Raw genomic sequence first — 23,430 nt, 5'->3', positions numbered from 1 at the left:
TATTTTCCGACGGACCGATCAAGCGGCAAGTGAAGAAGAAGAACTACAACGTGAAACGAATAATGATAAAACAATAAATTACTTTTACTTACGTTTCCAACTTCTCTGTTCCTTTACTTTTCACGTTGTAGTTCTTCTTCACTTGCCGCTTGATCGGTCCGTCAGAAAACAGAGTCCCGCGGTCACTTCCGTTGTGGCTTTTTGATGTGTTGTGGCTTTTTAATGTGTTGTGGCTTTTTAATGTGTTGCGGCTTTTTAATGTGTTTGTGTGCATTTGCGTTTTTGTTGTGGCGTTCGTATTTTTCGTATTTTGGCGTTTGCATTAAAATAGTCCCGCGGTCATATCCGTTGTGGCTTTTTTTTGTTGTGTTGTGGCTTTTTGTTGTGTTGTCGCGTTTGTTTTTGTTGCGGCGTTTGCTTTTGTTGTGACCCCTCTCGGCTTCCGTACTTTTATGATTTAATTTTGAATACTTGAAAACATGTGTTGAGCAGATGTTTGGTGGAGCTGCTCCTGATCCTCCTGTCTTGTGTTTTCCAGGTACATGGGCATTGGCCTGTCAGCTCAGGGCGTCAACATGAACAGGCTGCCAGGTAAGGAGAGCCGCTCTGGGTGTGGTCCACAGCTCTTCCCCCTCCCCTCACCTCCCTCCTCCACTCTCTTTGTCTTCCTCTGCCTGTTTCACTCACTACAGCAGCACGCCTCGCCGGACCAGCTCTCAGACGCCTCTCGAGACACAATCTTATTTCCAAAGCCACCTTTTTGTTGTTTTAAAGGAGACATATTGTGATATATAGAGTTTTAACTGTAATCATTATGATTGTTTCCTTGTCATTTACCCTCTCAAAGGTGCATTCGGTTATTCATGCGAGCTTGACTAATCATTATTCTCCTCTGTTCAAGACGTTATTGCTCCAATCTATCCTCATTTACACCCCCGCGCTCTAAACAATATAAACTGCATTCATTATTTTTATTTAAATATTTACTGTGACAATAAAACGGTCACATTAGACTCATGCTCAGACATTTCCGTGCCAAACTTGACCCGTTCTGAGCTGTTTTAATCAGTTGTAGGGATGGGCATTCGATGAAATTTTCTTAATCGATCGTCGGAAGAATTAACGATCGATTATCGATTAATCATTAACGTTTTTAGATTAAAATGATCATCATTATTATTACTATCTGCACTACTAATCTGCATATTCAACTTGACGACATATAAACTGTAACGACTCTAGAGCCACATCAATCTGACATTATAATGTGTTTAATTCAGTTTGTTCAACTCTCACAGAAACGAAACTTAAAACCGCATCGCTAATTTGCATAAACTAAGCGAAGATAAAACTACAGCTCTTGTGTCGCTGATGTGGTTAAATTTCTGTCAGATTAAAGGACATGACTCAATGGAATACAGGTTAGTGTGACCATATTTGTGTTTGTCAAAACCAGGACACTGTACGGGGGGAGGGAGGTGGGGACTCATCATCGACATTGCGCGACTCTCACCTGGAAAACTTTTTCCCACTGGACACAGAAACATATGTGCTGCTTTATACACTGTGGACATGGACTCACACTTGTCCCGAACGCAACGGAAAGTGTGGAATTTCTTGTACAAGTCATCGTTAAATACACATTTGTGCTTCGGTACGTTACAGACTGACCCACTGTTTGTGTCTCGCTCCTTCTGATGCAGACAGACACATGTACGGACCCGTTTGGTCACACTACGCACAGCAACCTACATTCGGCTTGTCCATTAAAATTAACGTAATCGATGAAATTCTTAATGATCAATTATCGATTAATCGATTAGTCATGCCCATCCCTAATCAGCTGTATAGTTTTCGTGGATCAACCAATCACAGCTCTTGCGTTCGGCGGAAATTCTTCGTCGTGTAGTAACTTTTTAGACGAACGCAGCAGGTACGTGGCGCAGTAAACACCGCCAGCTCTCTGATTGGCTCTCATGACGATATTTAGCTTTTAAAATCCATAGCAAGGCCCACAGAGGTACAGTATATTAAGTAGGGATGTAACAATAACTGAAATATCGTGATATCGTATCGCCAAAAGTCTCCCAATAATATCGTGGACCATCACAATATTTCAAATTACAAGTTTCTTTGCTTAAATTCATAGCATCAACTAAAAAAAAAATAGAGAACTACATAGACCATGATCCTTTGCTCTGTCTACATGATGAAATGATTGTTATAAAGCACTTTTAAATCTCATTATTTTTTGATTATGACAAAAAAGTAGCATAAGCACAATGCACAATACCGCAATAAATATCGTACTGTGAACATATCGTATCACGAGAACTGAATATCGTTACATCCCTAATATTAAGTTAAAGTACTGATCACGAATGAACTTTTTCACTTTTGTATAAATGATAAGAAAATGTATTTATTTAGGATATAAAATAATTAGTTGCGTGTTCGTGGACATACAAAGACACTGCCATATTTTTTCATAATGTGTTTTTCATTTCCATTTTGACTTCTCTGAGTTTGTTCAAAAGGATAAATCTGTTGCACTGAGGTCAAACTGGGAATGACAAATGACAAATATCGATACTAGAACCAAAATATTGCCTATTCCTAATCTTTTTCAACCAGTGCACTGTGCCAAATTTGGGTCATTTCACTTCCTTGAACATTGCTCAGATTTGATCAAAAGCTCTTATGTCATGTGCATTTGTAATAAATCATCTTTATAGTCGGGACTCCATCTAGTGCACACTGTGGCCACAATCCAAACTGTTATTTAGTCTAAACCAGAGACGTATAAAAAGGTGGACTAAGCGAGTATGTAGTGACAATAGACTGGATAAATGGACATAACCAACGCACTAGCCGCTGCGTTCCAATAGGAAGTGCGCCAGGGGACGCTTCCGGCTCCTACTGACCCTGGCTCCAATTGACTGACTTTAGAATATTGCTGCTCGCTCTTTCTAACTGCTGCTGTGAGCCTCATCATTTTGGTCTTAAAATGTTTGTATTAACCTGCTCCACATGTTCCTGTTGTTTTTTTTTTTTTCCTGTATTTTGTCAGTCAAAAAAACCCTACTCATAATATTGAGCCTGGCTCCGAATTCATACCTAGTGCCTCCGCTCAATTTCATTTCTCTCCAGCAACTAGGTCAGGAATCGAAATATACTGGACGGTTCGCAAAAACCTCGGAAGTGTGAGTTCGGGCACCAGCCAATCAGCAAAGAGCCAGACATTCTGTGTTGTCAACGATTCCCGAGATCGAGGATTTAAAGCTGGAACAAATGTTTGGTGAATTTTATCAAGAAGAAAGACGTTATTGTCCTTCTTCCTACGGGATTTGATGCATTACATACGTCACGACCAAATAGCAGCGTTTGGTTAAATAAAAAAAAGTAACCGCCTACCGTCAAGCGAACGAATCCTAATGCTGCGAGGTCAGACGGTTTCTACGAAGTGAAACCGGCTGATGAATCGGGCTACCAAATTCACCCCGTAAAGCCCAATTTATGGTTGTGTCAAATCATCTACTTTGTGAAGCAGACTCTGCATCGCCGTGAAACCCCTCCACAGAGCGTTTCCACCGACCAACGTGCACAGCCGAAATTTTCTAACTATGCTTCGAACCGACGCAGAAAAACAAGGGGAAGCGACGCAGACAATAGGGACTGTGATTGGTCTTCTCTACATCCGCTCTACATACATTTCTCGTATTTCATTTTGTCAACACGAATGCCAGTTTTAAATCCTCTCCTTCTAGGGTTGTGGCGATGAATTACTTCGCGGCGCATAGACCTCGACGCAGATCTATAAATCAAAAATGACGGCGACAAGGCGAGGAGTGTGGCAGCAGTGTGCGTTGAGTTGACGCAGAACCGGAAAGGCCGAATTATAGTGCTGCGTCGACTATAGCTATTCTAATTAGAACTAATTACAGTTCTCTGCGGAGGTGGTTCACGGTGACGCAGACTCTGTGCTGTGACGCAGACGATTTGACGCACGACCGAAAATTGGGCTTAACTGTGAGCGCCACTCAAATGAAGCTCGCAATGCTGAAGGTTACACGGGCGAATTTGGATCCAGGTTCTATATTATGAGTAGGATTTTTTTTTTTTTTACTGACAAAATGGCAAAATAAAAACCCAAGATCATGAGCAGGTGAATACGAACATTTTAAGACCAAAATGACGAGGCTCACAGCTGCATTTACAGAGAGAGGGACGACGATATTCCAGTGTAAGTCAATTGAAGCCAGAGTCAGAAGGAGCTGGAAGATAATAAATAGTCTTTAAAAACAGCCCACACTCGCTCCCATTTTCTAAAGTGCATCGTCCATTTATTCATACAGTCTACGGTCTAAACTGGGCCCATTTGCTTTGACTTTAGGTTGGGACAAGCATTCGTACGGTTACCACGGAGACGACGGACACTCTTTTTGCTCCTCTGGGACCGGCCAACCGTACGGCCCGACCTTCACGACCGGCGACGTGATCGGCTGCTGCGTCAATCTCATCAACAACACCTGTTTTTACACGAAGAACGGACACAGTCTAGGTACGGATCTTACATTTCAAGACTAGTTTGGATGATTCTCAAGTTACTGGGCTGGATATTTGTTAAAGATCGGACGAGTTCAGTGATTTGTTATAAAGACCAGTTCACAGATATGGGGCACCCTTATTTTTAATTAACATTTTGAAGATTTATACCATGTTATAACTTTGCTCCCACATCAAAAACATGTCAGAAGAGGTTTTCATCCATGCATGTGTGAAAAGGAAACAGAAACTTGCTGCTTTCTGTGAATATAGCATTTTCAAAACACTAAAAGGTAACATGATGACTATGTTATGTGTTAGTAATTAATACCCCCTCTTTAAGGAAAGGATTGTCTACATAGTCTTTTCACTTGTATTTGTGCACATAAAGCTAGTAAATATTCCTGTATCACTTGTTTTGAGCTGATATGTGAGACTGGAGAGATGTGGATTCATGTCTGTGCATTGTTTCCGCAGGTATCGCCTTCACAGACCTCCCAGTAAGTACCACCCTCCATCCAGCCGTCAGTCAAACACCACAAACAATCGTGATCCTCCTCATCCTCCCCCCACTGTGGCCAAAGTCTTCTCTTTTCTATCAGGACTGATCATGTTTGTTATAGTTTTAGACTTTGTGCAGTCGGAGTAACGTAGAACATCTAATTGATTGATGATTGATGCCTTCTACAAACAGCCAAATATATTTTATGTTGTAAAAAGTGCATGTTAGTCCTTAGTTTGTTATTGATAGGGACCAGAGTGGAGTTTTGCTATCAGTGCTTTTTCATAACTCTCAAACTCATGGTGAATAATTATGATCAGGGTTCCCACGGTCTTGGAAATCCTGGGAAAGTCATGGACAGAGGTGGGACCAAGTCGTTGTTTTGCAAATCTCAAGTCTTTGACCTCAAGTCCGAGTCAAGTCCCAAGTCAGAGACAGAAAAGTCCAAGTCGAGTCTCGAGTCACTGGCCCATAAGTCAAGTCCAAGTCATCTTCTTTGAGCTTCAAGTCATTTCAAGTCTTTAAAAGCTTACATTTTTGCAATTTATTTGAATTTTAAGATAAATTGTACTTAAAAAATTGTAGTATATTTATGAGTATTTATGTGAGAGTTGTAGAAAAGTTATTTTTTTCCTTTTTAAATGTCTCAACAAGATTATGGTGTGAATTATTACAGTCAAAATGGAACAAATTCAGATTTTAAAGTACGTCTCAAATCTTCTCAAGTCTGAGTCAAGTCCCAAGTCATTGAGCCTCAAGTCCAAGTCGAGTCACAAGTTTTAGTCCATTTCATCAAGTCAAATCCTAAATCCTAAAAATAGTGACTCAAGTCTGACTCGAGTCCAAGTCATGACTTTGCAAGTCCCCACCTCTGGTTATGGAAATTGAAAATGTCATGGCCTGGAAAAGTGGCCTGGAAAAGTCATAGAATTTTAGTATCTCTTTCACGCAACTCCGGCGTTCTGTTACGTTCTCATTAGACTATTATGATTATTTCTGACACTGACAGGATTTTGAATGTTAAAAAACTATAATCCCAAACCATAAGGTGAGTGGAAAGAGTTGACATTTCATATTTACCTCTAAAAGTCTGATCAATTCTACGCATGCAGGTGCCGTAAAGTCATGGAAAATTCACTGTAGGTCATGAAAAAATCTTGGAAAAGTTTAGAATTTTTGTCAGTGTAAAAGAGTGAGAACCCTGTGTGCTGCTTTGATTTAAATGCATTTGGTAAAAGAGGAATAACTTTTGATCACTGCAAACATTTTCAAATAAACTAGTTCTGTTTTTCACATTTTCAGACCATAAAAATGTGGTGCAGTACCTTTAACACAGTAGTCCAAACCTTTAGAAAACATAGACCGTGTCCTAACCCTGACACGATAACAAATGTTGAACCACAATTTATCGCTACAGAGAAATACTCAACTACTTCATGCCACTGACATAAAGGAGGATAAACCAGTAAACCAAATTTTAAATATTCTGTCTCATTAAAGGCCTGAGCTTCAACAAATAAAAGGCAGAATGAACCAGTAATTAATAGAAGTTATTTATTCTGCTCTCACTACTCAAATCTTATGTTATTACACAAAAATGGCAAAAAAAATGTTCTATCGTTCCAGCTTTCATATAAGAAACGATAAATCAATACAGTAATTATCATGACAGGTCTACTGCGGCCCGTTCCGTACGTTTCATACTCATGTTACTCTCTGCTCTTGTCGCGCAGCCAAACCTGTACCCCACAGTGGGCCTCCAGACCCCGGGCGAGGTGGTGGATGCAAACTTTGGCCAGCACCCGTTTGTGTTTGACATCGAGGACTACATGAGGGAGTGGAGGACCAAGATCCAAGCACAGATTGAACGCTTCCCCATCGGAGAGCGGGAGGGGGAGTGGCAGTCCATGATCCAGAAGTGAGTGCCTCGGTTTTCTGTAGGGATGGGACAAGAAACTATATTTAAAAACGTGATTGTTTTGTGTGGTTTATAAAGGGTAGTGAGGGTGGGACGAGACTGAAATTTCACGAGACGAGAGGTGAGATAGGTTCCGTAGTGATGCCCATAACCTTTTCATTCCTGAGCCTAATGTAAAGACGGAGGGGAAAATCTGGCGAGATCGTTTTTCCTGCGTGCACACAGTCTCGCCTCGCAGTATCTTATCCCATCGATAAAGTGTTAAGAGTTAGGGTTAGATAACAGTAACAACAATAACACTTACCATATTTTCCGGATTATAAATCGCTCCGGAGTATAAGTCGCAACAGCCAAAAATGTGTAATGAAGAAGAAAAAAACATATGTAAGTCACACATTTGGGGGAAATGTATTTTATAAAATCAGAGAGCAGGAACCGACTTTTTATGTTCTAGTAATAACAATAGAACAGAGAACAACAGGCTGAATAGGTGTTAATAGGTTAACTTAACATACTAACAATTATTATTCAGATAATTATAGTATAAACAACATAACATAAGTTTACCAAACTCACGATCTCACTCCAAATCACTAAAGCTATTGAATTCTTCATCCTCTGTGTCACTTTTGCATGGCCTCTGGAGATAAACCCATGATGTAAACAGAGCGCCGCTTCCTCTTCTGTGTAGCTGTCATCAGAATCAGCATCAGTTCCAGTTAGAATTATTCCAGCCTTTCTGAATCCCAACAGAATGGTTTTGATTGTCATTGAACTTCAGGCTTTGTCGATTGATCCAATGACTTCCAGGAAAGTTTCATGGTGCACCCTCCCGGTTGCTGTGAAGCTGTGTTCCTCGTCCCTCACAAGTTTCTCGCTTCACTCCAAACTTTCTTTTTGCCGCTCAATTATTGTTTTTAGCTGAATATTTCACCATCTGCAGCAGGACAGTGGGCTTTTTCTACAGGAGACTTGCGCGGTAAAGTGCAAAGTGACAGTGGTACAGGAGTAGTAGTACTAAATATTGACACACAAGACTAGAGCCTCTCACGGCTGTCAGTCTGAAAATTTTAATATATAAGTCGCAGGAAACACCCAAACCATGAAAAAAGTGCGACTTATAGTCCAAAAAATACTGTAGTATATTTTATGTACTTGTAATAATCGTCAACATATGTCATCGTCTTTCAGTGGTGTGTGGTCAGGGCAATCAAGGCGAGCAGTGGTTGTAAAATAAAACCTAAAATCATTGCAAATCATTGTCAAAATGTATTTTTAATCCCTCAGAAGACCAGGTAGAATCCAAATCAAAAGAAAAATTAAATTCTATCAACTGGACAAAAGAGTGAAGTCATTTTGCAGCTCATCCAAGCTGCTTCTTCAGTTCTGGTCAGATTGCTGAAGACTGCTGATTGCTGCTAGCCTGATTCATCAGCCGCTTTCACTTCGTAGAAACTGTCTGGTGCCCGAACTCGCACTTCTGGAGTTTTTGTGAACCGTCTAGTGTATTCCGATTCCTGACCAAGTCGCTGGAAAGAAATGAAATTGAGTGAATGAATGAATGAATAGATTGCTGCCTCATATCAGCCTGAAGGAAGGAGCACGCTGAAACTTCTCTGAAACTAAGGTCGTTTTCACACTGCTACTAGGTCAGCCGACGCAAAAGAGCATTCACTCGGAGAGCTTGGGCCAGTGTGAACATGACACATTCTGAATCACATTAAGAGCGCTTGCAACAGTAGGTCTCGGAGCAGCTTCACTCACCCTTTGGAGCAGGGCGAGTGTGGCATGAACGCGGCGAACCTCGGGCCAACGTATGCAGTCCACTTTTTCGGAATTGGACAAAAAAGCGCTCGCATGTATATCGTATGCATGAGCGCTACAGAGCTGCCACATTTGTCTGACGAAATTTGGATTCAACTTAATATCAGCAGCACGTTTCCTGCCTCTGTCTGTGCAGTTGAGCCTGGGTCTGTCTGTGTTGTTTAAAACGTGTTTTCTCCTCCACCAGCAGCACGTTCAGCTCTCACTGTGCATCAGCCATAGGTGACAGAAAAGGACACCACATACAGGGGAAGTGAGTGGATGTGTGCACATTCACGGGGCTCTCTGTCTGCGTCAGGCGTGTTGCCAAGGAAATAAATTTGCCGATCAGCTGATGGACTCTCACGTGGCTCATGGTGTGTGTTTGGGGTGAATGATGCGTGGTGTATGTGAACACGATCTATCCAGAAGAAGTAAACAGAACAAAATGTAGTGCGCTGGGGTCAGTTCAGAGAGCGCAGTAACGTGAAAATGACCTCACACACCTTCATGTTTACAAACAGAAACAGTGTGTTAGGTTGTTTTCAGAAATGCTGGATCGATTTCCCAACCGCTCTCTCAAACTCTTAAGTGAGTTTTGCTTGACTATTCTCTCAGCGCTGCAGTCATCCCTCTGGCTGGTCCACCTTTTCCGACTACACTTTTTTCCACCACTCCAGCTTCTTCAGCAGTGACCTTTTGTGTCTTACTCTCCTTGTGGGGAGAGTCAGCGACTGTCCTCCGGACATCTGTCCAATCAGCAGCCTCCCTCATGATTGTGTAGCCCACTGACCCAGACTGAGAGTATTTAAAGGCTCAGGAAACCTTTGCACATGCTTTGGGCTAATTATCTTATTAGAGTGTGACACCGGGACATTCCAGTATTGAGCCTTTTCACAATATTCAAATTTTCAGACATAGAATTTAGTTTTTGTTGACACTGGACATGTTCCATTCATTTATGTTTATAATTTGGTGTTTTGGTTCAAGCAGATTATCCAATCAGAAAGCGGAATGAGCCTCACATGAGTCTCTAATTTGTGTTGCCAGTTTCTATGCTGAAATCCAATTGGTTTAAGACTCCACCTAAACCCCAGCACAGACAGACAATTTTTAATCCGTGCTAGTGCAGCTCAGTGAGTGAATTCGGGAGGTTCTGAACTTTCATGCGAGGCATAGTCTGTCCATCTGCTGAGAATGAGGAAAACCTTGTATGTGTCCTTTTTATTTGCAGGTTAAGGCACTACCAGCCCAGGTTCAGCTGTGGTTGTAGATTTATTCATTTTTTTCAATGGTAATAGTGCAGGATATGTACAGTACCTTGTAATATCCATAACAATTTCTCAGCAATTTTAAGTATTGTTAATCATAAATATTTTGGCAGTGAGTGTATTTCCGTCTCTCCTCAGGATGGTGGCGTCATATCTGGTGCACCACAGCTACTGCGCGACTGCCGAAGCCTTCGCCAAATCCACCGATCAGGCTGTGCACGAAGAGCTGGCCTCCATCAAAAACAGACAGAGTAAGTCTGCACTGGAGTCTTTGCTTTTCAGTATATCCGAGTGACGGTAACTCAATATTGACTGACTACTAATTGACTAATAACAGGCTAGTGCTCTAGTCTGGCTGGTGTTTGCTTGTTCTCCCTGTGTGTGGGTGAATTTCTTCTGGTACATTACATGCACATTGTGTTATTATCCTCCAGTGAGGTTCTCCTGACCGTCGACATAGCTCATGAAGAGTCCCTGGGCGCTGCACTCTGCTCTCTGCTCATGTCAGACTGAGACAGGATGTCCCACACTGGACAACAGTTTCTGTTGTCCCCACAACAAAGTCTAATTGAAAAGGAAATCTGTGGATGATTATTTAAGCGAATAGTGTAAAAAGTGACTGTCATAGTGTGTATATTGTGATGTTTTACAATAGTAAGTAAAGCTGTTTGTGTCGTTGACAGAAATCCAGAAGCTGGTGTTGTCAGGGCGAATGGGTGAGGCCATAGAGACCACCCAACAACTGTACCCCAGCCTTCTGGAGAGGAACCCCGATCTGCTATTCATGCTCAAGTGAGTCCACACAATATGTGCAGCCTGCAGGACATGGAATAATCTGTTTTTATCATTTTGTGTTAACGCTAAAGGACACATATTATGCTCTCGAGTACATTTACCTCCACATTCAGTGAATATATTGATTTGCCATGTACTGGCAGTAATGATGAGCTGATCCATACAAAATACTGATATTTACTCAGTTTCAGTCTGGTGATAACTATGAACAGAATTCTACTTTGAACTTCACATCTTGGGAACATTTTGTGATTTCTGAGTGGTCAGAGGGCCTCGTAAATGTGATTAATTAAGCTTCAAATATAATATGTATGTGTCTGAGGAAACAATGTTTTTAACGCTTAAAAGCTCATTTATTTTGCATAATTAAAACTGTTGGTCATTATCTGTACCTCCTCTCCCCTCGTGTGTGCAGAGTGCGTCAGTTCATCGAGATGGTGAACGGCACAGACAGTGAGGTGCGCTGTCTGGGAGGTCGCAGCCCCAAGTCTCAGGACAGTTACCCAGGCTCACCCCGGAACTTCAGCGGCTCTCAGCCGTACCTGACAGGTACTACCCCCCTCCTCCCCTCCCCAAACCCTGACAGGTACTACCCCCTCCTCCCCAAACCGTCACAACCCAACCTCACAGGCATTACCCAGATCACAGTCCGTAAAGGGACAAAAAGTATTCTTTACTTGCCTCAACATTAGAATAAAAAAATAATAATGTTAAAATCTAGGGACACATTTTTTTGTTTTATGAACATTTTAAGAACAATCCAATCGAGGGTATTATCCAGACTTCTAACATGAATAACGTGGTTCTTGGTAGCTGCATTTTTTTTATAGATGTTTTATAACTGTTTTCAAGGCGTTGGCCTTGAACACAGATGTTGGTTATTCAATGTTTGCTGTGTTGTAGGGTTTGACAGTAACTGCTGTAATGGAGTGACATCGAAGGCGCACAGCTCTCCTCACAGTCATAAGCCCTGCCCGGGCCCCGGCCCCGGCTCGGCCCCTGGTCCTGCTCTGGATGTCAGTCTGAACGGCAGCCGCACGCAGACCTTCTCCAGGTGACTCTCTTCACACATGTATTTAGATTATGTTTAATATTATTGTACAAATTCATTCCAAACGTTAAATGAGTTCTCCAGAGTCGTCGCTCGTATCAACATGGGGAAAAAAAAGAGATGGAGTCAAAAATTGAGATCAGTCAATATGGGGGAAAAAAGATTCTGATGTTGATCTATTTTTTTCTGCTACCGCCCAGTGCTACACGTCAGTTGTCATTATCAAAGCTGAAATAATTACACAAATTTGTTTTTAGTTTTTATGTATTGTGGGGAATTGCAAATATTCAAATCGTAGGTCCTGCATCATGGATTGATCCACATTGTGCAAAGAGTAGGAGTGTAACAATTCAGAAATGTCACAATATAAAAGCTGAATACCATGTACTCTGAATCATATGTACCTTCTCAAGTGAGCCTGTAATTCAGACACTAATTACACCTTCGCTCTTCTCGCGCTCTTCTCACGCTCTTCTCATGTTTGTATGTGCTTTTCTCTCAGTAATGACGTGGACATGGAGGTGGACCACTTCACCAATGGAGTGTCTGAACCGACCAACGGCTTTCTGAACGGCAGCTCCAAACACGCCGTGGAGCCCGAGGACTGTGACGCAGACATGGGTTAGTGCTTTCACTTGACATCATGTTTTACAATAGACCTGTACACTGTGGGAATATTGATGTAACTGGTAATTTTTAAGTATAAACAAGAAAATTAAAAAAAGTGAGGCCAAATTGTCAGTAGAGAACCCGATGTTGTGTTCAGGTGTGTTACGTTAAACTGAAAACGAGATCTTCAGCAACATGAGCAGATCCACAAGGGAAATTATTTGGACACAGGAGCTCACACATCATAATATAATATAATAAAGAGTTTAAAATATAAATGGTAATAATAAATTCTAAATAAGTAGCAGCAAAAAGAGTAAGAGGCAGGTGTCAAATAAGGCATAATTATAGAAATATCTACGTATATGTACAAGTCAAAATAAAATGGAAAAATAAGTAATAAAATATGAACGCTCAGCTCTATTCAAAAGGGCTTCTGAGGGCAAGTCTGGACTATTCAGCGAACCAAGTGCTCTCAAGTGCATGCGCCTAATGTCTAATGGAGGGCAGAGATTGTTCAGGCCTGTTCATGTGTGTGGACAGTTCTTGTGCGTCACAGGCAGGCCCTGCACCGAGCGTCGTTTCCCCAAAGACTGGGTCGCAAGAGGTTTTTTTTTTTTTTGGGGGGGTCGCCTTGTCACGATCTGCATGTAGGTCTGCGATATATACAGCTCTGACACATGAGATTTTCCGTGCTCACAAAAATGAAGACAAAGCACAGAAACGGACTGAATGCTGCGCCTCATCTGCTGCTGCGCTCTCGGAACTGGAACACGCTACAAAAACACAGACAGACCCGCCTATCTCATTAGAAATGTTGAAAGGTTAAGACATGTTTTGTAGAATTTCTAATCTTTTTGTAATTATTTTATTGACTATTTTGTTCCAATATTGCTGGTTCAATTGAATGTTGAAAAGAAAAACAAATGTTCTGCATTTAATGTCCAACTAGGCGACTTATGGATCCTTTTATTAGTCTTTATCATTGTTTAAAACTTGAGTAATACTGATTCAGAGAGACACGATCACTCAGTCAACAATAAAATATCCTCATTAACTCTTTCCCCCTTGGACGCCGACTAGGAACAACCCATACATGTATTACTAGGGCGACCCACAGAGCATAACTGCATAAATGAAAACAGACTTCCACGAGTGATTAGAAATTATTTTCACACTCATGATCTTTATTGAAACAAAGACATGTTTGGCGTCTCTAGAAACCTTAGACTCTGAACTCTTCATTTATGGATATTCAAATGTGATTCAACTCATTTACAGGTTTATAACGGCTCACTGAACATGACAGTTTACCTGGTCAGGTGCAAAATCGAAAACAAAAAACTACATTCAGCATCTGATATATGCATGTTCTGAGTACTATATTCATAAAAAATGTAAAAAATATATTTGTCAAAGGGTTTAAACAGATTTCATATCATCAGAAACGGTATAAAAATCCCTTTCTCCAAAGTGATCCATAAAATATGTCCCTCATTATTTGTAAAACTGCACGCCGCAATCTTTCCATCGCACGTGCTTCATGTTGTGTTTTCTCCAAACGCTACAATTGTCACTACTTTGATTAACTTGGTAAAAAAAAATTGCGAAAACGTATCCTTGAAGCCTATTGGTCAGCCTAGTGTGGGTTGTAGTGGCCCCCACTGATCACAGCCTCTGTTTACGTGTGAAAAACCGATTCGTTTGTAATGGTCGTCAAATTACGTCTTTAGTGATACAGTGGAGGATTCAAAACACGTCATTAAGGAAACAAGGGGAGTCATCAAATGTTGCCTTCATGGGGGAAAGAGTTCATGTTCAATAATGCTCAAATCCACCATTTATTTTGTGATTTACGATTGACTTGGGTCGTGAAGGGTTGTGACTTTTAAAACATGGGTCCCCAGAAAAAAGTGTGGGAAACACTGGTGTACTGTGCGTTGTAAAGTTCAGTGTTCCGTCTCTTCACAGAGGTGGAGTCTGTGCAGTCCAAGAGGCAGTTGTGTGGAGGCAGCCAGGCCGCCATCGAGCGCATGATCCACTTCGGACGAGAGCTGCAGAGCATGAGTGAACATCTGCGACGCCAGTGCGGCAAAAACTCCACCAACAAGAAGATGCTCAAGGTACAGAGTCAGCTGCAGGGGCACGCCAAGGTCTAGTGATGAGGGACAAGCATTGGGCAGTATCCAAATTTTGAGACTGTTAAACCTCCTCAGGATTTTACTGGGGTATATCAGAATGTTTTAGTACGACTTTGGTGAGCTATACGATCTACGTGTATGACCCGCAGACTTATAATCTCTAAAAGTTTTACATGAACCATCTCCAACACGACACACAGACTGAACAGACTCACCATCAGCAGAACACCCCTCTGTCACAGAAAGAACACTCATATTCTACTGAGTCGTGTCCTTTAGTCCCACAGAAGCTGACAGAACCGCATCAGCGCACAAGGAGCGAGCTGTTTTTAATCACCGCTTTAGTTTATGTAAATGAGTCATGTGGTTGAAGTTTTGTTTCTGTAAAACGTAAACAAATGTGCGCCTGAAGTCAAAATGCTGCCAAATTGCAGAAGTACTAGTATTTTTTATTTTTTTTTTGGGACCAACTCGCGTGCGACCGGACCATCTTGTCCTGGTCTCCCTGACTTGCATCACGTGACAACGGAATGAAACTGATCGAACGTCATCTCAAGACCTTTAGCCGCGGGGTCTTAAAAGTCTTCAAACGGTCTCAAATTTCATGTTCCTCAATTAAGGCCTTAAAAGGTCTTAAATTATGTTGTCCAAGTCTTTATTTTTTTCACAAAGGACTTAATTTTATTAACCTATTTATTGTATACACACCCAGGCTGCAGTGCAGTGTTAAATGGAGGGAGGAAAAAAACATAACTATATTTTTAACATTAAAAATAATTTTTTGGCCATTTTACAAGCAATGCATACTACTATAAATGAATTCGGATTGAGATGTTATAGTTGTTGTTATTTAAAGCAGTGAGTAATGATCATTATTATTAGAGCTGGAATCTGGTGTTTTTTGCCCACATAATGGGTGTGATGTTGGGCTTAATTTTCCTGTAAGTGGTCTTAAAAAGGTCTTAAAGTCTTAAATTTGGAGTAGTCAAACGTGGGGAAATGTTGTTTATAGATTCTATTAGTTTTAAATCGTGATGGAATTAAACTGAAAATACAACCACACATTCATTTGTGCTCAGCAAACAAATTTAGGTGTCAATAAATTATAATATTATGTTAGGTCATCATCATCTTTATTCCATCCATTTTTAAAACAGACAACGACGGTGACATTACAAAACAATAAACATTTATGTTTTTAAAAGACAACCACACCAGTGTCTCCACATGTTGGACTGATCTTATTGCACTGAACATTATTATTTCATTGTCTGATTTGTTCAGTCTGCAAAAACTGGAAATTAAAATTCTAAGTGCAGCTTTCAGAGCGTTCACTCATGCAGTAATAAACATTTCAGTCACACTCGTCCATCGTGGCCTCCTCAAAAGCACCGCAAAGTGTCATTTTAGGCACCTGCAGTCTTTGCAAATTGGCTTTTTTTAAATAATTAATCCAGAGGTGAGCTGTGTACGGTCCTTATGCTCTGCAGATTTTTTAATGACTATAATGAAACTGATACTGTTGCTACTTTTTGATACCGTGGGATACTGTAATACTGTAATACTTTATTACTGCCCAAAGCTATGAGGAACAGTCTGTTTATCAGAGAAGTCAAACTGTAACAACTGTAGCTTTGTTTAATCAAGTTCCTGCTAGTTGGGCTACAGGGTTTTCAGAAAATGTTACATGTGTAGAGGACGTGTGAGGAGGTGTTGTGTGTAAAGGACGTGTGTGTGGAGAGTAGCATGTGTTGTTTGTCTGCAGGACGCCTTCAGCCTGCTGGCCTACTCGGACCCCTGGAGCAGCCCTGTGGGATACCAGCTGGACGCCATTCAGAGAGAGCCCGTCTGCTCCACGCTCAACAGTGCAATATTAGGTACAGCTACGCCCCCTCACCACGCTTTAAAACTACAGTCTCCTCCGTACGCCTGCTTCGTTTAGTTTTGCCACTTCTTGGTTCATTACTGTTATTCCATGTCAGTACCCGGAAATGCAAACAAAGCTGCATGTTTACCAGCCTGAAATGTTTTAATTTTAAATAGTAAAAACTAAAATAAGGGTAATGGGTCCAAACAAGCTGTAACGGAGGGAAACAGGGGCAGATTTTTTACATTCAAATATGTCTTATTCATTATTATTCATTATTCATTCTTATTAAACCTGTGATATTCTTTCAAGTTGTTGACAAAAATTTTTAAAACTCATGTCGGTAACGGAGGGAATGAAATATGCAGCACTTTTTGGGCAATAAATCCAAACAGTGATAACTCTTGGTTCTCACTTACATATCCTTAACAAACTGGTTTGAATATTTGCTTCATATAGTTTTCTACCATATGGAACAAGATTAGGTTGAAAAACCTCTTACTTTTTGAGTCATGAGGTTTTTTATTAAGAAAGTTCATGGTAACGGAGGGAAAAGTCACAGAGGGAAAATTGTGTAAGCAAGTAGAAGGTGCAGGATTTTACATAATTTGTCGCTTTTTTTCTTCCGAATACTTTAATATTACTTCAAAATGAAAGGAAACTATTTCTATAAAATATGTCAGTCCTTCCAAGCAAATTTTTATCATTGTAAATATATATATATATATTTTTTTAAATCATGTACCTTCATCAACAGTTCAAAGATCAAATAACACAAGATATGATGAAATACATCCATTTATTTACATGATTTGCAGGTCTGTTTAAAACATATGGAACTTTAGAACCAAAAACGGTACAGAAAAAAGGTCAACAGTTTCATAAACTAGAGAACATATGTATCTGTTGAATAAATTTTTATATCAGATGCATTAACTTGAATTTTTGGCCTTGTTTACTTTTGCTTGACTGGGCCCTAATATGTTTTTGCTGACACTGCTGAAAAGGGAGGTAACTGCTTGGGACCACTTCGCACTTCACTGGAGTGATCAGGACAAATCTACACTAAAGGTTTCGGTGGACTGAGACCTCTCGGTCGTCCAGTGTGCTTTGTAAAACCCTGTGCTCCACATTAAAGCCAGTGTTAAAAGCCTAATGTGTTTTGTATCAGTGCAACTGCAAGGACGGCTCATTTCTGTGATGGACTGTAGAGGAGACGACTTTACAGTGTCTCTGTGTGTTCAAAGTCACAGCAAACTTGGCTAAAACATTTCTCTCTCTTTATCCAGGAACACATTACAGGTCACGTCGCCACAGGGTTCTTGTTTGACCAGCCACGGTCAACAATAATAAAATGATCAAGTAAACGCTCAGATTTAATCATACTAGTCTTAAAATATTAAAACCAATAAAATAAAATCAGAGCAAAATCATAGAATAGCAATAAATAAATAAAGCCAATAAAATACATTCAAAATAAATAAACACAGAGGACCACACAACTCACGTGGTGTTAAAAGCCAGAGAATAAAAGTGGGTCTTAAGACGAAACTTAAAACTTTCCACAGTGGGGGCTGTTCGGACATGGGGAGGGGGCAGAGCGTTCCAGAGTTTAGGGCCGACCACAGAGAAGGTCCTGTCCTCCTGGTTTTAAGTCTCGTCTTGGGGACCACAAGCTGGAGCTGAATGTCGGACCTCAGATTTGTAAATTTGGAGGAGGTTCGAGACGTAACATGGGGCCAGTCCGTTCAAAGCTTTAAAAACAAACAATGCAAAGACTGAAGCATTGGGAAAATGTGCTGTCTTCTTTTGGTTCCCGTTAAAAGTTGCGCCGCAGAGTTTTGGACGAACTGGAGCCGGTAAAGTGCGTTTTGTGAGATGCCGGAATAAAGTGCGTTACAGTCGTCCAGGCGTGATGAAATAAAAGCGTGCACGACTTGTTCAAAAAGTTTTGAACTTGAAAAACCCGATTTTAAAACGCCATTGATCTGCTTGTCAAATTTAAAATCTCTGTCTAAGGTGACGCCAAGGTTGGTGACTGTGAGGTGTTTCACATCAGTGAGGGTACTGCCGGACCCAAACAGTATCACCTCAGTCTTTGCTTCATTCAGTTGTCATAATTCACAGTCATAATTGTCAGGCGCAGGGTTTACTCTTAGCCACCTGAGGCTAAACCGGAGCCAAACCCAGAGAAATGTTCTAGATGGAGCCTGGATACTTCCTCTAGCCTGGAAGTCTTTTATTTATTTTTTTTACATTTTAAAGTCTACATAAATATTTTGGATTTTCATTAATGTTTTGTGTTTTTGTGTGTGTGCAGAGACTCACAACCTCCCGAAGCAGCCTCCCCTGGCTCTGGCCATGGGACAGGCCGCCCAGTGTCTGTCTGTGATGGCTCGGACCGGCACAGGCTCCTGCGCCTTCGCCTCTGTGGACCATTACTTGCACTAGCCCTTTACCCCCGCCCCACACAACCTGCCCCTCTGAGCGCCCGCCCACCCGCCCGCTGGACCCTCCGCCGGCCCGTCCGCCTGTGGGCCCCGAGGGAGACGTGCTTACAGCTGTAGGATGAAATTTACCTGTTTTTACGACACTGGAGTTTACTGTTCTCTTAATGAACCGTGGGAGGTGATGTTTAGGTTTAGGTGAGGTTATGATCTTCTAATAGGCCAGTAATTCAAAACTGAGGAGTGTGTGTGTGTGTGGGGGGGGGTTTCTATAATAAAATCTGCAGTTAAAAGCTTACGATTTGTAAATACATTAGATTTTGTTTCCAGTAGATGGCAGATGTGAAACCTATCCCCCCCCCTCCCCTCACCGGGCCTTTATACTTGTGGTTTTCAGATCTGATGATTTGAGCTCACATCACTTGAAAAAATGTGTTTAAAGCCACAGAGTTATACCGGCCACTCCCCTCCATGTGAAACCCAATTCTATTACCGTGTTTTTCGGACTATAAGTCGCACCAGCCAAAAAATGCATAATGAAGAAGAAAGAAACATATAAGTCGCACTTTTTGGGGGAAATTTAATCTATAAAATCAGACACCGGGACCAAGAGAGACCAAGTTCTAGTGAAAACAATAGAAGAGAGATCAACAGACTGTTAACGTCACATATGAACAGTTCTTCAGATAAACTATAACATAAACAACAGAACAGAACAAGTTTACCAAACTCTCCATCTCACTCCAAATCACTAAATCCATTCAATTCTTCATCCTCGGTGTCACTTCTGAACAACTCCTCGACCTCCGGAGGTAAACAGAGCGCTGCTTCCTCTTCTGTGTCGCTGTCGTCAGACTCTGCATCATTTCCAGTTCCAGAATTTGAGTTCTCGAATTATTCTGGTCTTTCTGAATCCCGACAGGATGGTTTCGGTGTCACTGAAGTCCAGGCTTTGTCCATCCATCCAGTGACTTCAGGAAAGTTACCGTATTTTCCGGGCTATTAGGTGCTCTGGATTATAAGGCGCACTGTCATTAAATGGTCTATTTTCAAACTTTTTTCGCAAATAAACCGCGTGAGACTTTAAAGGAAACGCAACAGTGTGATGGGTGAGTGGTTTTGTTTGTTTGTGGCGTTCACGGTGACTCTGGGCTTTGTTCAGTTGTGGCGTGTAGGGAGGTGCTGTCTGGGACCAACGGATTGTCGGCGTGTTCGCAGTGACTCAGTTGTTCAGTTGTGACTAGAAGTGGCACATTGCACTCGCTTTTTCGGTTCGTTCCTCCGTTCCGTTGCTCGTCGGCGTAAAGTGATGAGTGTGTCTGTGGGTGTTTGTTGCTGTGCGGTCGCTGTCTGCTCCGTGTGTGTTTGCGGCTTTTTAGTTTACTGAAGTTGTGCTGGGACACCCGAGTGGATTCGTGTATAGGGCACTCTGAATTGCGAGGCGCCTGTTCGTTTTTTGATGCGGTTGGAGGCTTAAGAGCCCGTCTAATAGCCCGGAAAATACGGTACACGGTGCGCCCTCCTGGTTCCCATGAAGCCGCGTTCGCCATCCCCACTTTTCTCCAGTCCCTCACAAGTTTCTGCCTCACTCCAAACTTTCTTTCTCCTGCTCGATTACCGTTTTCGGCTGTAGATTTCATGACGGAGGCTTTTTCTGCAGTAGACGTGCAGTAAAGAGCGAAGTGACAGTGGTACAGGAGGAACAGGAGCAGCAGATACTCACACACAAGACTAGAGCGCCCTCTTGGTCTCTCTAAGTCACAGGAAACACCCAAACCATGAAAAAAAGTGCGACTTATAGTCCAAAAAATACGGTACATGACTAGACTTCCCAGTTCTTATCCAGTTTTAAAATGTGAAGACTCGTAAGCAGCCGTCTCCTCTCCAGCCGCGGTCCACAGGCAGGACGGGGCTCTTCTACAGGCAGACTCCCCCCCGGTTCATACGTCAGAGCTGACTGTCCACCACCGGCTCGATAGCCCCTCCCCTCCCTCCCCGCCGCCTCCACCCGACCATCTCCGGAGGCTGAGCGCTCGGGGCAGGCACGGTCCTTCATCGCTCCGCTCTGTTCCTTTTCTTTGACTTGATGGGAAACCGGCCTCGTAGCGTTAAACCAAGAGCCGAAACAGGACTCCAGGCGCAGGCCCCGCCCACTCTCTGTTCAGGGGGAAGAGACTAGAGGACACTGTATGTGATGAGAAATACTCCCCTTTAACCCAACGCGTAGTGGTTAGTGGCTTTTGTTTGATTTAATGTATGTATAATTCTACAAAAGATTATATTCCCGTGACAAACGATGTAACAAATGTGACCCTAAAAGGAGTAACACGGCGTTCAGGGCGTCTCGGAATCGGCGAAATCAGATTTTTCGCTTAAAGTATCGGACCCCAAGCTACTGAGTCGACGGAATCTCTTTGTTACCAGACACAAAGTGAGTGTCGTTAAAAAAAAAAAAAAAAAAAGACGTTTTTTTAAACTATATATTTTACACTTTTATGCAAAATGTAGCCTTGTTATCGCTAGTTGGGCAAACATCCGAGTCAATTCTCCTCTTCACACCACGAAGGCTAAACCGGAAAATTTATTCCTATGCAACAACTTAGAGATTCAGACTTCAGTGCGCGTTTGTATTGGAGTCCCGCGTACGTGTCCTGAGCAGATACGGGGGGAATTTCCGGAGACTCCGAGACGTCCTGTAACGCCACGACGTGCTAACAAATCCCATCGGAAGTTATCAACCCAACAAAAAACAAAAAAACGAAATAGGAGGTTTGGGTTGAAGGTCCTATATTACACAAAATGGATTCCCGTGAGCTTTAAGCCTTTAAAATGTCGTCACCTTCTCGAAAACAGACCTGGAGTTGTGTTTTTTTTTTTTCATTCACGCATTTGAATCCTTTATTATTAGTCTGCTTTCCCAAAGCTTAAAATGCTAAATTCCACCTTGTGATATCATCAAGTGCTGGTTTTGAAGTTTACAGTCACTGTTTTGCATCACTGTTTTACCGTTTTGTTCAGTCTAGAGTAACCAGACGTCGATATTTACCCGGGACAGTCCCAGTTTTGAGGCCGGTGTCCCTTGTCCCAGCAGATTCATCCAAAAAACAGTGATTTGTCCCAAGTTTTACACAAAAATGTCTGTATTTTTGACCAATTTGATCCCTGCGAACAGTAAAAAGAGGCAAACGTTGTCATTTGTTTAAGGCTTGAAGCAGCTTTTTTGTATTTTACCTAAAGACAGTTTGACATTTTGGAAATAGAACATCATTTCCTAGTGAACCAGAGTGTTGGAGACGTGTGGAGACACTTTAAAAAAAAAAAAAAAATCCTAAAAAGTCCTAAATGTCGTAGTTTTTTATTTTGAAAACCTAGTCACCGTAGTTCAGCCACATTTTTAACCTTTTGTTCATTCGATATTGTCAATTTTTGGGCGGGAAATCATCCAAATAATTCTCGTGAAGGTGTGTGGAGTTTAAAAACACGGTGGGGAACGTCCGGGATGGCGCGTTTTCCGTTTTGGGATCAGAACTCAGCCTAAATAAGCAGGATTTGCGCGTTTAAACGTGTGAATGGAGCAAAAAAACACAACTCCGGGTTTGTTTTTGACGAGGAAACGCGAACTAAATCAGAAAATAAGAGTAATCTGGGCTCTTTAAAGTACTGGGCTTACTCGGAATAACTCGTTTAAGAGGGGGATGTATTGAATAGTGTGTTAACAGAGGAGCATGGGGCTACGTGCTCCCCCTCCCCCAACCCGTCCCCGCCCACCCTCTCTTCCCCACGTGTGACGCGGTGTGTGTGGACTGGGACAGACTCTTCTAAGCTGTTTTTACTGTTGCGTTGAATTGGTTTGACAATTCTTTCCTCTATTTTTTTTTTTTTTTTTTTTCGGTTTTGATGGTTGTGGGGCGTGTCACGTGGCTCTTCTTTTCCGGATTAACAAGAACGGTGCAGACAAATATCTTATTCTAATGATCAATATGTTAATTATTGTTACTTGCATTTACAGTATATTTGTTGAACGCCAGCAAAAGCAGAATCCACAACTTATTCTAATAATAAAGGTCCCAATTCCATGAGACTGAGTGGAGTCGTGCTGTTTCGCCTGTCAAAAAAAAATGTGTATGTTTATAAAAATGTGATAGTGGAGCTGTTAAGGACCAAAATAGTTCGCTTTTATGGTACAAGCATGAAACTTTGCCACATTAGTAACACCCCGAAGACTAATATTTCTGGATATGGAACCAAGCCTAATGTAACACTGGAGCTGAGAACTGCACCTGTCACAAAATGGACTATATGAAAACGAGGCTGCCATAAAAAACACTGCCTAATCCATTTCTTATAGTCTACTTTGCTTAGTTATCCATTTTATAATGTTGAACAACCATTTTTGGTAACACTTTATAATAACTACACCTTATTTAGCCTTAATAAAGCATGAACAAAGGCTTAATTAATAATGAACAAAGACTTAAGTG

At 41.6% G+C, this 23,430-nt stretch overlaps 1 protein-coding gene across 1 annotated transcript; it reads left to right on the top strand.

The window, feature by feature from the left end:
- Positions 1-487: 487 nt before the first annotated feature.
- ranbp9 (RAN binding protein 9) lies at positions 488-23,030 on the top strand. The gene is made up of 12 exons (XM_055151461.1): positions 488-591; positions 4,394-4,561; positions 5,023-5,045; positions 6,781-6,965; positions 10,178-10,290; positions 10,723-10,831; positions 11,250-11,383; positions 11,738-11,888; positions 12,388-12,506; positions 14,466-14,617; positions 16,401-16,512; positions 18,823-23,030. The coding sequence occupies exons 1-12, from the start codon at positions 543-545 to the stop codon at positions 18,951-18,953; spliced, it is 1,446 nt and encodes a 481-aa protein (XP_055007436.1). The 5' UTR covers positions 488-542; the 3' UTR covers positions 18,954-23,030.
- Positions 23,031-23,430: the final 400 nt, after the last annotated feature.

The sequence above is a fragment of the Boleophthalmus pectinirostris genome, unplaced genomic scaffold (assembly GCF_026225935.1).
Source record: "Boleophthalmus pectinirostris isolate CB_2022bp ecotype Guang Dong unplaced genomic scaffold, ASM2622593v1 HiC_scaffold_16, whole genome shotgun sequence".
Classification (NCBI taxonomy): domain Eukaryota; kingdom Metazoa; phylum Chordata; class Actinopteri; order Gobiiformes; family Gobiidae; genus Boleophthalmus; species Boleophthalmus pectinirostris.
The sequence above is the reverse complement of the archived record's forward strand: the minus strand, read 5'-3'. Positions and strand labels throughout refer to the sequence as shown.